This window comes from Dama dama, chromosome 25, assembly GCF_033118175.1.
Source record: "Dama dama isolate Ldn47 chromosome 25, ASM3311817v1, whole genome shotgun sequence".
In the NCBI taxonomy this organism is placed as follows: domain Eukaryota; kingdom Metazoa; phylum Chordata; class Mammalia; order Artiodactyla; family Cervidae; genus Dama; species Dama dama.
In genome coordinates this window covers 11,275,943-11,288,774 of record NC_083705.1, presented here as the reverse complement: position 1 = coordinate 11,288,774, position 12,832 = coordinate 11,275,943, and the positions used below count along the sequence as shown (strand labels likewise).

At 44.5% G+C, this 12,832-nt stretch overlaps 1 protein-coding gene across 4 annotated transcripts in view; it reads right to left on the bottom strand.

Annotated features, from left to right (window-relative positions):
• Window positions 1-830: 830 nt before the first annotated feature.
• KCNIP1 (potassium voltage-gated channel interacting protein 1) overlaps window positions 831-12,832 on the bottom strand; it is a 402,876-nt gene continuing 390,874 nt past the window's right edge. For all 4 annotated transcript variants that reach the window (XM_061129439.1, XM_061129436.1, XM_061129437.1 and 1 more), the window contains exons 4-8: window positions 11,197-11,267; window positions 10,407-10,514; window positions 6,448-6,552; window positions 5,243-5,305; window positions 831-1,595 (exon numbers count right to left, since the gene is read on the bottom strand). In XM_061129439.1, the coding sequence (XP_060985422.1) occupies window positions 1,548-1,595; window positions 5,243-5,305; window positions 6,448-6,552; window positions 10,407-10,514; window positions 11,197-11,267 (395 nt within the window). In that variant the 3' untranslated portion in view covers window positions 831-1,547. The remainder of the gene's footprint in view (window positions 1,596-5,242; window positions 5,306-6,447; window positions 6,553-10,406; window positions 10,515-11,196; window positions 11,268-12,832) is intronic.

The window sequence follows — 12,832 nt, the reverse complement described above, 5'->3', positions numbered from 1 at the left end:
CTCTGAGCTGACTAGAGATGAATGAGATTTGTGTGAGGGACACTTGGTTCCTCGAGGTGAGGCAGAATCCCCTAGTAGGAAGGCTCTAGGATACTGTGGGAAGAGTTTAATCTCTTTTGGGAGCTGTGCTACCTTAGTCAGTGTCCCTTACCTCTCTGAGCTTCAGGGTCCAAACCAGCAAAATGAAGACTCTACTTTCCAGAGCATTCTACCATAAAATAAGGTAATGTATATAAGCCCCTAGGGCAGCCCTTGGCACCTAATAGTGGTTCAGTACATTGCTTTCTTTCCAAGAATGCCACTGTTAACTCCTAGTCTTTTAATACGATGTCAAGTGAGGAAACCAAGACTCCCAGTGTCCAATATAAGCAATTATTTGCTGTTTATAGGCTGGAGTCTCTTGATCAACGCCTGGCTCAGTCCCTCAGCAGGGGGTCCTGCCCACCTGTATCCCCAACTACTCCATGTGAGGTTCCAGACTTTCTACACCAGAGGGTTTTGGGAGTGGCAGTTGTGCTGGAAGGGACAATGTGAAGAGTCTCATCTTTAAGCTGCATTTGCTTATGGTCACAGTCTTTGCACTTGAATCGGATATTTGCCTGGGGGAGGGTGATGCTCAGCTTGACACAGTGCCTGGCACAATGGAAGTACTAACAACTGGATGCCAAAGGAATGGACTAGCCTTCCCTTTTCACAGCTTACCTTTTCTGCCCAATGTAGTCATGGATGAAATGAAGATTAAGAGTGTAAGAAATAGTTCTGTTTATTGGTTAGAAGATGGTATAAAATTACAGATATTTGCAGGCATCCTGGGCTTTCTGGGAGGGTCATGCAGTGCTGGACTCAGCAGGAGATGGAGTGAGGCATGGGTCACTGGGCACTGGCCCCCTTCCTGTGCATGTTGAGGGACCTGCACCACTCGCGCAGATGCTAATATGAGAGGGCACTGCTGTCCTTGCCTTTGGAAACAAAGCACATGGGCGGTTAGGGTCATCAGACAATGCCATGCTTCGTAGTTCAGTCCTACCCTACACACGTTAGGAGCTGGCTCTCCCAGCCTAGTCACGGTAGATTCTGACTGTGCTGTGTAACACTCATTCTTCCCACCAGAGAAAGGGAAACAGGCACATCGGTTTGGGAGGCCAGAGGATGGTGCGTGTTTGGCTCAAGTCATCTTGCTTCCAGATACATCAAGGTCTGCTGGGCTTGGAGGAGTGGCCTGGGACACGCAAGCAGAAAAGTGTGCACTACTGTTTAAGCTCAAGCAAAGGGGCCTTCCCCAGGGCAGCAGTGTGAGGAGGGGAGCATGCTTCCGAAAGAAACCCGACTTCATCTTGTCTCTCTCAAGAAGAGGGAGGAGGAAGAGCTGGCAATCAGAGACTGAGCCACGTGGTCCTGGGTTCCATAGTACGTCTTCACAGAGAGTTCTTCCAAAGTGTAAAAGGTGTTTCTGTCCCAAGAGTCAGTTAAAATCAGCAGGAGGGCCGATCAAGGTGCTCAGTTGGCTGTTCAGTATGTCTCTGAGAGCCGGATGGCTGCGTTCACAGTTACATGACATTTTGGAAGAGCTGGAGGGACCTCATGATGTTGTCATCCTGGGAAGGGAGGAGGGAGGGAAGAGGATGGTTAGAATTCTCTGAGGCTTCTCCCCGAGAAGCTCTGTAACTGGTGAGCACATCTCCCAGAATGGGGGACTTCCCTGGTGGTCCAGTGGTTAAAAATCTGCCTTGCAATGCAGGGGATGTGGGTTTGACCCCTTGATAGGGAACTAAGATCCCACAGGCCAAGGAGCAACTAAGCCTGTGCAAGAACTACTGAACCAAAAGAAATTGGAAGCAAGCAGCACCTTCTCTGGCCTTAAAGAGAAACTCAGAAGAAGCAAGTTATTCAGTAAGCCAGTGAAGACTGCTTCTCTTAAGAAGCTGTGGGGAAGTACATTTTATCAAATGCTTTTTCTGTACTAATAGAGATGATCACATTTTTTTTTTCTGTTTTATTCTATGATGTCATTAAGCACAGTGATTAACTGTTGAAGGTTAAACCATTCTAGCACTCCTGTAATAAACCCTATTTGTTCATGATGTGTTATTCTTTCTACATATTACTGGATTTGTGTTTTCATGCCTGTGTCCAGAAAGAATACATTAACTCTCCAAATTTTGTATCTTGTAGTGGCCTTGTCAAGTTTCCATAATAGGGTTGTGACAGCTTCATGAATCACACTGAGAAGTTTTCTCTTTTTCTCTGTGTTCTTGAGTTTGTGTATGATTAGCATCATTTCTCTGTTAAGTGTTTGGAAGAATTTACCAGTGAAGGCATGTGAGCCTGATGTTTTCTCTGTGGGAAAATTTGAAATACAGATACAATTTCTTTAACAGGCATAGGACAATTCAAATTTTCTGTTTCTTTTTGTGCTAGTTTTCATAAGTTGTATTTTGTGGGGGGTCTGTAGGCTTCATATATTATCAAATTCATTGGAAAATTGAACTGTTAACTTTTTAGTGCCTGAAAAGCTTCTGGTGATGTTACCCCTTTAATTCTGGATATTGATAATTTGAGTATTCTCTCTCTTTTTTGTTTAAATTGGTCTTGTTAAACATTTATCAATTTAATTAATTTTTTCAAAGTGGCAATTTTTGGATTTACTGATTTTCTTATTGTATGTCTCTATTTTATATTTTTCTACTGTATATTCTCTAAGGAGTAAGTATGAGATGTAGAAAATCCTCAAATGTTTGGATCTTAACACATTTCAAATTCCATGTGTCAGAGAAAAAAATCTTAAAATATAATGAAAATATGACATCAATAATCTAGAAATCTAAAGCAGTACTCAGCTAAAGCAGTACTCAAGGAAAATTTATCCCTTTAACTGCTTATATTAGAAAAGAATGGTTGAACACCAATGATCTAAACCTCTGTCTCAAAAATCTAGGCAGAACACCTAGAAAATTGAATTGAAATTAAAAAGCAGAAGGAAGAAAATAATTTGGAGCACACGCATGCATGCTAAGTTGCTTCAGTCGCGACTGTGTTGCCATGCCTTCCCCCAGGGGATCTTCCTGATCGAACTCATGTCTCATTAAGTTTCCTGTGTTGGCAGGTGGGTTCTTTACCACTAGCGCCACCTAGGAAGCCCAATTTAGAGAACACATGAAAGAAACAGAAAACAGACTAAAGTAAAGTCAACAAAGCTGATTATGGGTATTTGAAATCTTTTAAAAGTACATGCATTCAGAAATCAGGCTGCCTAGATTCTAATTCTGGCTCTGTTACTAGCGGAGTGACCTTAGACAAAGTACTTAGCTCTCTGTGCCTCAGTTTTTTTGTGAGTGCTATTGTATGGATCATAGTACCTACTTACAGGGTGGTTTGTGAAAAAAAAGTGAGTTAATGAATGGTTAGAGAAGTTGCTAATGTGAGAAACTAAACTGATTAAAAACCTGTCAAAAAGCATAGCACAATCAAAGCATAGTCAAAAAGCATAGTACAATAGGGCATAGTATTTAAAATTAAAATGATATAGTTCAAGTTCCATCTCAATCATTTTTTGAGGCTTAACCATATCTCTTAACTTTGCAATACCTCAGTTTTCCCTTCTTTAAAATGGGTATGATGAACACTGGTGGTTAGCTAGCTCATAATGATTAAAGTGTGGAAATGTTATTAACCGTGTTGGTAAATAACTGCTGACCTGAGCCTCTCTTTCAGCAACTTCCCCTCTGGCTGCCTGATAACTGGTTCAGAACCCCTAGACTACCCAAAGATCCATCAGCTAACAGGTTAGTACCAAGTTTAGCAGGGCTTCTCTAGGGCACTGCTCCAAGGCATTGGTCAGAGTCAGTTAAGAATGATCAATTCTCAGTCTACTGTAGTTTTTAAATACATTGACTATGTGAAGTTTATGTAATGTACCTAAAATTTGACTGGTGCTCACTACATGTCAATAACTTCTCCCCTCTCCCACTTTCTTGCACTTGCAGTTCTTACTAAGCGGAGATCAGAGTAACTGTATATCTTTCTGAAACAAAGTAGGGGTATAGATGCATTTTTCTAAATTAGAGGAAAGTGATTATTTCTGGTTCAGCCTCTGGCTCACTCTGGGGCCAATATATCCTTTAGAACACAAGCATCAGCGGAGACCCACGGAATTAGGATCTGCATTTTAACAAGAACTTCAAGGAGGTTGGTTTGCACATTAAAATTTTAAAAGCATTGGCCAGGGCAGTTGTGCTAAAATGAAGCTTTCTAGATCCACACCCAAGATCTAGAGTCTCTGGGATTGGGATTGAGACCTGGAAATGTGCATTTTCACAATCATCTGAGGCAATTATTATGCACAATGTGGCTTAAGAATCACAGCTTTGGACTTTTCCCAGCAACTCCCTTATGATCTAGGGCAGTGGTCCCCAATCTTTTTGGCTCCAGGGACTGGTTTCGTGGAAGGCAATTTTTCCACAGACGGTGGGGTGAGGGGAGGGTGGGATAGTTTGGGGATGATTCAAGCGCATTACATTTATTGTGAACTTTATTTCTATTGGGCTTCCCTGGTGGCTCAGCTGGTAAAGAATCCACCTGCAATGGAGGAGACCCCGGTTCGATTCCTGGGTCAGGAAGATCTGCTGGAGAAGGGATAGGCTACCCACTCCAGGATTCTTGGGCTTTCCTTGTGGCTCAGCTGGTAGTGCAGGAGGTAGGTCACCCGCAGTGCAGGAGACCTGAGTTCAATCCCTGGGTTGGGAAGATCCCCTGGAGGAGGGCATGGCACCCCATCCTAGTATCCTGGCCTGGAGAATTCCATGGACTGTAGTCCATGGAGTCACAGAGTGACTTTCACTTTGTTTCTGTTATTGTTGTATCAGCTCCACTTCAGATCATCAGGCATTAGATCCCGGAGGCTGGGGACCCCTGGTCTAGGAAGTGGGCAGTCAGGCAGAGGAAGATTGAGAAATGTCAGTGTTGCCCACTTGGAAGTCTGCAGTTCCACAGAGGCCCGCTCTGGGCTTTCACAGACCCCTGCTCCCCTGCTTAGTCTGTCTGGCTCAACCCGTTCATGGCCAAAACCCGCCGCGGGCCAGTCTAAGGGGTGGAGGCTGCTGGAATTCTGAACGGCGTTGCTGGTGGCTGTGGTGGCGCTGAGTCGAAGAACTGCAGGTTTTTTGTGTCCTCCCTTCTTCAGGTCCCCGAGCCCCAGCTTTCCTTTCCCAGATTTAGAGGTTTGTGCCCTGAGATCTCTCCTTACCTCCTGACAGGATTCAAGAAATTCGTCTAAAGTCACGATGCCATCTTTATTTTTGTCCATTTTCTGAAAGACACAGGAAGTAGTTTAAAGAAACTGGTAATCTGCATTCCAAAACCTGCTTTTTGTTCACCAACATTGCCCTGACAATTAGGATGGTCTTTCATTGGCCAGACAACTCCAGGCCCTGGTTACAGCACTTTGACCCCCATGAGCATCTTTCAAATGAAAAAATTTGCTCTAGGTGCTCACCTTCTCATCACCTGATTATTCTGCTGACGCCCAGTCTCACTTCTCACCTGGGCATCTGGCAGTAGGAACACTGGACACGGACAGCTCTCCTTCTGTCTGTGTCACTTACCGTGTGACCCTGAGTCTCTCTAAAGCTCTGCTATTGCTCATCGAGAATGAGCTCTCATGTTCGCCGATCCTCTCCTGCTGGGTGAGTTTTTTTCTTTTCACCAGCATACCACTAAGACCTTGCCACTCTTCTAGTCACAGATTAACAGCATCCACCTACTTTTTACCAGAGCAAGGCTAAACTCTTCAATTTAAAGATCTCACTCTAGTTTCCAACCTATCCTAGTTTCCATCTGATTTCTCCTTGTTCCTCAAACACAAATGCTTAACACCAATGACAAAAATGCGCTTAATGGCATCTTCTGTATTTACTCTGAGGGCTTCCCAGGTGGTGCTAGTGGTAAATAACCCTCCTGCCAATGCAGGAGACGTAAGAGACACAGGTTCAAACCCTGGGTTGGGAAGATCCCCTGAAAGAGGGCAAGGCAACCCACATCACTATTCTTTTCCTGGAGAATCCCATGGACAGAGGAGCCTGGCAAATTACAACCCATAGGTTAGCACAGAGTTGGGTACAACTGAAGTGACTTAGCACAAGGAATACACATAACAATATGTTTGATGTATGCACATGTGCTATTTACTCTGATCCCCCAGCCATTTTTATGAAATTTAGAGTCCACACGCTACCACTTATACTTGATAATATTCATCCTTGTTCTCTTCTGTAGTGTATACTTGTCTATTTAATAAAATCATCTATTCCTGGGGGACAGTACATCTTGTAATTCTTCTCTGCTTCTTACCATGTGTAGTGGAGGCTTGGATACAAAACACTGCTCAGATGCTTGTGGGTTGATTGGTCTAAGTTGAGCTTAAAGCTTTCCACACAGGGTGTGTGCTCTTACCTGGAAGAAGATGTCCACGTGCTGCCTTGGAGTGTCTTCTTTAAGCACGGGATATGTGTATTTCCCCATCATGTCATAGATGGCTTTGACGATGTCCATCATCTCCTGGAGAGGGGACATGGAAACACACGGTGTGGGGACCAGGAAGTTAAGCTCTTCTAGGTGACAGTCTGGGGCTCTCTGTCTCCCTTGGGAATGAGAGTGATTAAAAGGAACCTCGGCTAGCGAGAGGGAGTTAGAAAGGAAGCTGAAGGGTGTATGTCCTGGGCGCCTCTTCCCAGGACGATTCTCTTGTTGTCAGAAGTTCTCGGGTGGCTCAGTTCTTCCTGAGCTTTCCCAAGTGATGAGTTTTAAGTGGGATTTGAGTGGATTTGTTCATGTACTGACTGACTGACACCCCATTTTTTGGAACACTTTCTCTCTGCTCTGTAATTCCTTTGAATGACTGGCTGGTGTGGCTTTGTTTATACCAGGCGATTGGAACAAATGTGGATATCTGACTATGGAACTGAGTCACTATGTTGTTATCTCTTGAGAAGTCAGTGAAAAGTTGCAGTTTGTGCCAGAGTTGGTACCATGGGCAAATCATTTCCAGGTTTTAGTTGAGATCAGGGGAGAGCAGACACTGAAAACAAATATAGAAATGAACTCCTGAAAAGAGTGGGCTGGAGCAGATGGAGTAGAGGAGATGAGAGAAATGCTGGGAGCGAGGCAGAGCACGTAGAGAAGTGAAAAAGGTAGAGGAATAGAGAGAGGAGAAGGGAGGTGGCAGATGGAGGAGGACATGGGTTTTCTCATGAGTAATTTCTCGTGAGCATACACACATACATACGTACCCACACGCGCATGTGTTTGCTGGGAAAAGTGGTTGAAGTAGACAGAGATAGTAACAGGGATCAAGAGAAACCCTGGAGAGGCCATGTCTGAGAATGGTTACCCTATTCACTAAGGCGTCCTCTGGGGTCTCCCCACCACCAACCATTTCTGCAGAGGACAGTGTGGTCATCTTGACCTAAGACAGTGCTGCAGGAGGGAGATGAAAGAGAGGAGATGGGTGTAGCATAAGGGAGACCAACAACTTTCTAGTTTTAATGGGGATTAAAATGTGCTACATTAAACTACCTGTAACGTTTTTCACTTTAACAAGAATTATTTCTTTCTTAAAAGACCTTTTAGAGAAATTACCTATATCTTTATAAGAAAGGTCTCAACTTAAGCTCATTGAAGTTGATGGTTTTCTATCTTTGTAACCAAAAAATCCCTTTCTACAAAGACAAAAATTACCATGGGGCCAGATAGATGTTACAAATCCTTTCATATTTTCTTTCCAACCTTTCAGTAACATGGAACAGAGATCAGTACATACTCATTAAAATAAGTAAGTGGTTCTTATTGCTCTGTGGATCTGTTTCCCCAAAACTGTGAGCTCTGAGGACACACACTTGATCCTTCATTGCTATATTCTCTGCACCTGGCACCGTGTCTGCAGGGGCTGGGAGCCCCGTATCGGTTGAGTGGCCCCATGGTGTTTTCCCGGTAACACTGGCCAGGCATGGTGTTCCATGGGCTTCCTCGATCCCTACTTGGGATGAGGAAAAGGAATGTAGGAAAGCAGCCTTGTCTTCAGGATATTTGATGGAGTGTCTTTAGAGACCCGGAATTCCCAGGTGGCCCTAGTGGTAAAGAACCTGCCTGTCAATGCAGGAGACGTAAGAGACACGGGTTCTATGCCTGGGTTGCAAAGATCCCCTGGAGGAGGGCATGGCAACCCACTGCAGTATTCTTGCCTGGAGAATCCCATGGACAGAAGAGCCTGGCGGTCTGCAGTAAATGGGGTTGCAAAGAGTCGGACTGAACAACATGGGTATTTATTTTGCAGAGTATAATCCCAAACTATAAATTTGTATTTTGTTGCTTATAATATTAATAGCTTTGACTATTGTGAACTCCTTTAGGCTGACTTCTATGACCTTCAGACATGCTCTTCACCACCCTTTTTTTCTTTAATAGCACTCCCATTTTTTTTGACACTGTAAGATGCTCTAAGATCATCTTGTGTTTTCTCTTTCCCAGGCCTGGAATCAACCAAGTCCTAGGAGACTGGTTGCTTTTATTGGAGAATGGTATTGAGAAACCAGGGTCCAGGTGCCAGGTCTACTCATTGCGATTGCTCTCAGGTCCTAAGGATGGACAGAGCTAGGAAATGTATACCTGTCCACGTGCTTATTTAAAATGTGTGCTTTAAGGAGTCCTTAACATCCATATGGCTACAGGTTTCTTTCCTGAATAACTTTTATAAGAGAAAGGACTTAAAGATAAATTTTGATTGCTCTCTCAGGATTTTCTTTGCTACGATTTTGATGAAACTGTTTCCAAATGACTGCCAGGGGAAGGTCCAGCTACCTTTTCTAGGAAGCTGCTTATCCACACTTTATTTTCATTGAAGGAGAATTATTAATCCTGCCTCCAGAAAGGTCTGATGGATATTTAATGGGGACAATTTTGTCTAGTTTGTAAATTACAGAAGGGGAGCAGGATTTAGTAAGATTATTCAGAGATGGAATAATGATTGAACCAAGGTTGAAGATCTTGTTATAAGTCTCACTTTAGGGGCCTTTTTAAAAATATATTTTGTAAAGTAGTATTTGAATATTTTAGATCTCTTTTGTTGTTGTTTCGTCACTAAGTCATGTCCAACTCGTTTGTGACCACATGTACTATAGCCCATCAGGCTCCTCTGTTCATGGGATTTCCCAGGCAAGAATAGTGGAGTAGGTTGCCATTTCCTTCTCCATAGAGTATCATATATTTGAGTATATATAGAAGCATTTAATTATTTACAACATTGAGAAAATATTATATATCCTACTGTAAAAATAATTTTTAAATGGAATGTATAATAGTAATTTAAAATTATATCTAGTTGCTTTTGCATGGTTTTACATGGCCACTTGTTATTCCATTATATAATGGATTCCTATCATATCTGCTGTTAGTGGCTATTAGGATTTTTCACATTCTGGGGATTGTTCACCATTTTATCTTCAGCACCTAGAACACCTAACAAGCCCTCAAATATATGTTGAGCAAATCCATGACTGAATGACTGAGGAATGGAAATTGAAGGGTTGAGGTGAGGATTAGAGATGATATTTGTAACTCTGGACACTGTACCTGGCACACAGGAAATCAGGAAGTGGGATGCTACGAGCTGCTAAATCCAAGCTTTGACTGAGATTCCAGGATACTGTAGATACCAAAGTGAGTTTTGAGATAGACCTGTGGGTATTTCACTATCTAGGTACCACATCTACTTTGAGGCTCTAAAAGTGTCAAGCAGTGAATCTTCAGAGTGTTAAAATAGGTGTGGCTAATAGGAGAAGGGGACGACAGGATGAGATGGACAGCATCGCAACAGAGGATGAGATGGTTGAATGGACATGAGTTTGAGTAAGCTCCAGGAGTTGGTGATGGACAGGAAAGCCTGGTGTGCTACAACCCATGGGGTTGCAAAGAGTTGGACACGACTGAGTGACTGAACTGAACTGCACTGAATATGATTCAATTGTAATCTCCTTTTCTCAAAGATCTCCTTTTTTTTCTTCTTGGCGATGCCAGCAATGTTGCTATTCCAGTTTTTACTTTCAACTTGTGGCCATTGACCTGTTAAAATGCAAATCATCCTGGGAAGAGTTATTCTACACTGAAATAAATCATTTATACCCCCTTTGGAATGTACATTGAATAACTGAGATTGAATGAATGAATCTGCTTAATGCTGAGTGTCCAAGAATGGGACAGGGTAGGCCAATGGGGGAGGTCAAAGGTGACCTTCATTTTGTCAGGAACCAACTCTGCCCCAAAGCAGATCCCTCCTGGTTCAGGCCATTTCATCCTCATGACCGGGGCTGTTTTCTCTCTAATTGGCTCTCTCATGCTCCTAGCCTCAGTTCGCTTACCTCTTTGTTTATGTATCCATCTTTATTGATGTCGTACAAATTAAATGTCCATCTTAGTTTCTCATGGACGGTTCCTCTCAGTAAAATTGACAGAGCAGTTACAAAGTCCTGAGAAGTGGAAGAGGCATGAGACATTAAGCAGCAAGCCATTGGTGGGGCGATGCTCTGTCTTTGGGTCAGACACCGTGACTGTCTTTACAGAATGATATCTTCCAGGTCCTCTGATTCCTGAAGGATGTGGCCAAGCTCAGCAAAGTATGCCACCCACCTTCCACTGCCTATCTTGCCCCATACTGGGGCAGGAGCTTCTGGAGGAAGAAGGGAAATCAGTGTGTGCTGACATCGGCTGTCACCTCACCCCATGGCTGCAACTACCGTGCAAGTGGTGGCATCATCTGGCGGCTAAGAGGGTGGGCTCTGGAAACATGCCACCTGAGTTCAAAGCCCTCCTTTACCCCTTACTCTCTGGCCTTGGGAAAGCCACTCTGTCTCTCATTATCTTTCTTTCCTCTTCTGTAGACCCCTACCTTGTCAGGGCTACTGTGAGGGTTAAATGAGTTAATACGGCAGAGCGCCAAGTGCAGAGCCTGCAGCGAGGTCAGCTCGGTGCCATTAGACTGATAGTCCCTGAGGCCCTGAATTCTTGGAGGACAGTTGTTTCTCCTGTCTTCAGGAAATCCTTCTTAAATGGTAAAGAACTGAAGCATTGAATGATCCACTCCTCCCAACACCCCCATCATTTAAAAGGAAGAGTTGATGGGGCCCTGGGGCCTCTGAGAGACAAACATACCTCGAACTTCACGGAGCCTGTCTGCGTGGTGTCAAAGGCATGGAAGAGGTAATGGGCATACATGCTGGCATCTGCAAGGCACAGAAGGAGAGGCAGGTGATGGGAACAGGGACCCCGCACAGGGGAGGGAGATCACTTAAAAGCAATAAGAAAGAGAAGAGGGTGATGCTGGGGTGATAGAAAGGAAAAGATTACTGAGTGGGAAAAACCACTAGTGTGCACTGAGACATGTTTGGTTTTCCTGGGGTTTAGGTGGGAAGTTCTAGCAAAAGCTAAGACAGGTTTTGCTCCTAAGTCTAGCCATCCCTGGAGAGAGATGCTCCTGTCTCTGTGTATAGTTCTTGTTGGATGAATGGCATGGTCCTGTGTGTAGAAGATGTTCTTCTGGATGGCAGCACAATGCCATGGAGTGCGCACCCACTAAGGATCAGACAAACCTGGACTCAGAGCAGTTCTGTCACTACCTAGCTGTGTGACTGCAGGACTGTAACACAACCTCTCTGAGCTTCACCTTCCCATCTCTGCACACTGTTTAACTTTCACACAGTCATATCATTAGAACCATCATTAAGTTTGCCTCATAGTCAAAACTCAATAAAGAGTAGCTCAATAGGACTCAACAAATAGTGGCTCTGGGGCCTGCATGGGGCGAAACTGTCCCCAGCTGGGGGAGAAGCCCTGTACTGGAACTCACACCGGAGAAGGCTCCTGTCTGCTGCTGAGTGAGGTGTATGAGAAAGAGAGCCTCAAAGTGTCTGGTGTGAGGCGAGCAGAAGTAAGGCAGCTTAGATTAGGCGTAGGCCTTCCTACTTGGTAAGATTATCAGGCCACCTGGATACAACCAATTAGCCAATTAGGACCAATTAGCTTTCACTTAATACTGACCGCTGGTTGCCAATTAGGAAATTAGGAACGGGGCGGAAACCCCCAGGAAAGTCCGCGCGCCCAAAAGTTTTGACCAATGAAATTGCTTTGCAAACGTGTAACCAATCCGCTTCTCACCCTATAAATTTGTGTAACAGCTTGGGCTCGGGGCTCTCTGATTCGCACCGCTGCGTTGGTTGCGGGCGGAGAGGCCTGGCTCGAGTCAGTAATAAACTTCCCTTCCTGCGAGTTGCATTGTCTTGGAAGCCTTCTCTCTTCCCGCTCAGGGATTCGGACATCGGGCATAACATCTGGGACGGTTGGATCTCTGTTTCATCTGCACCCGAGGAAGGGGTTCTGCAGGAGATGGCTGCTGGGCAGGAAGTAAGTTGACATGTGACACTGAAGTCACGGGAAGAGCCTCTGAGGTCCCAGCCCCCGGGGCCAGAGCGGGGCCCACAGGAGTCAGGCAGGGTGGCAGAGCAGCTGTGAGCCGGAGACACGGGCTAACCTTATTTACAAGCACGGTTTTATTCACCCTGCATCTTTTTGGAGTCCTCTATTTTTACAGCTTCTGGTATTTACTAAAGTTCTTTTTCAAAATTCCACCTTGCCTCAGCCGTTTTAAGGAAAAGACACAACATGCCACAGTGGAGGGTGGGCCTAACACAGCAGAGCTTTAGGTAGGACTCTGGGATCTAGTTCTAGGGAGTCTGCCGCTCTCTAGCTGTGTGACCTTCAGTGAACTGCTTAGCCTCTCTGAGACTTAGCG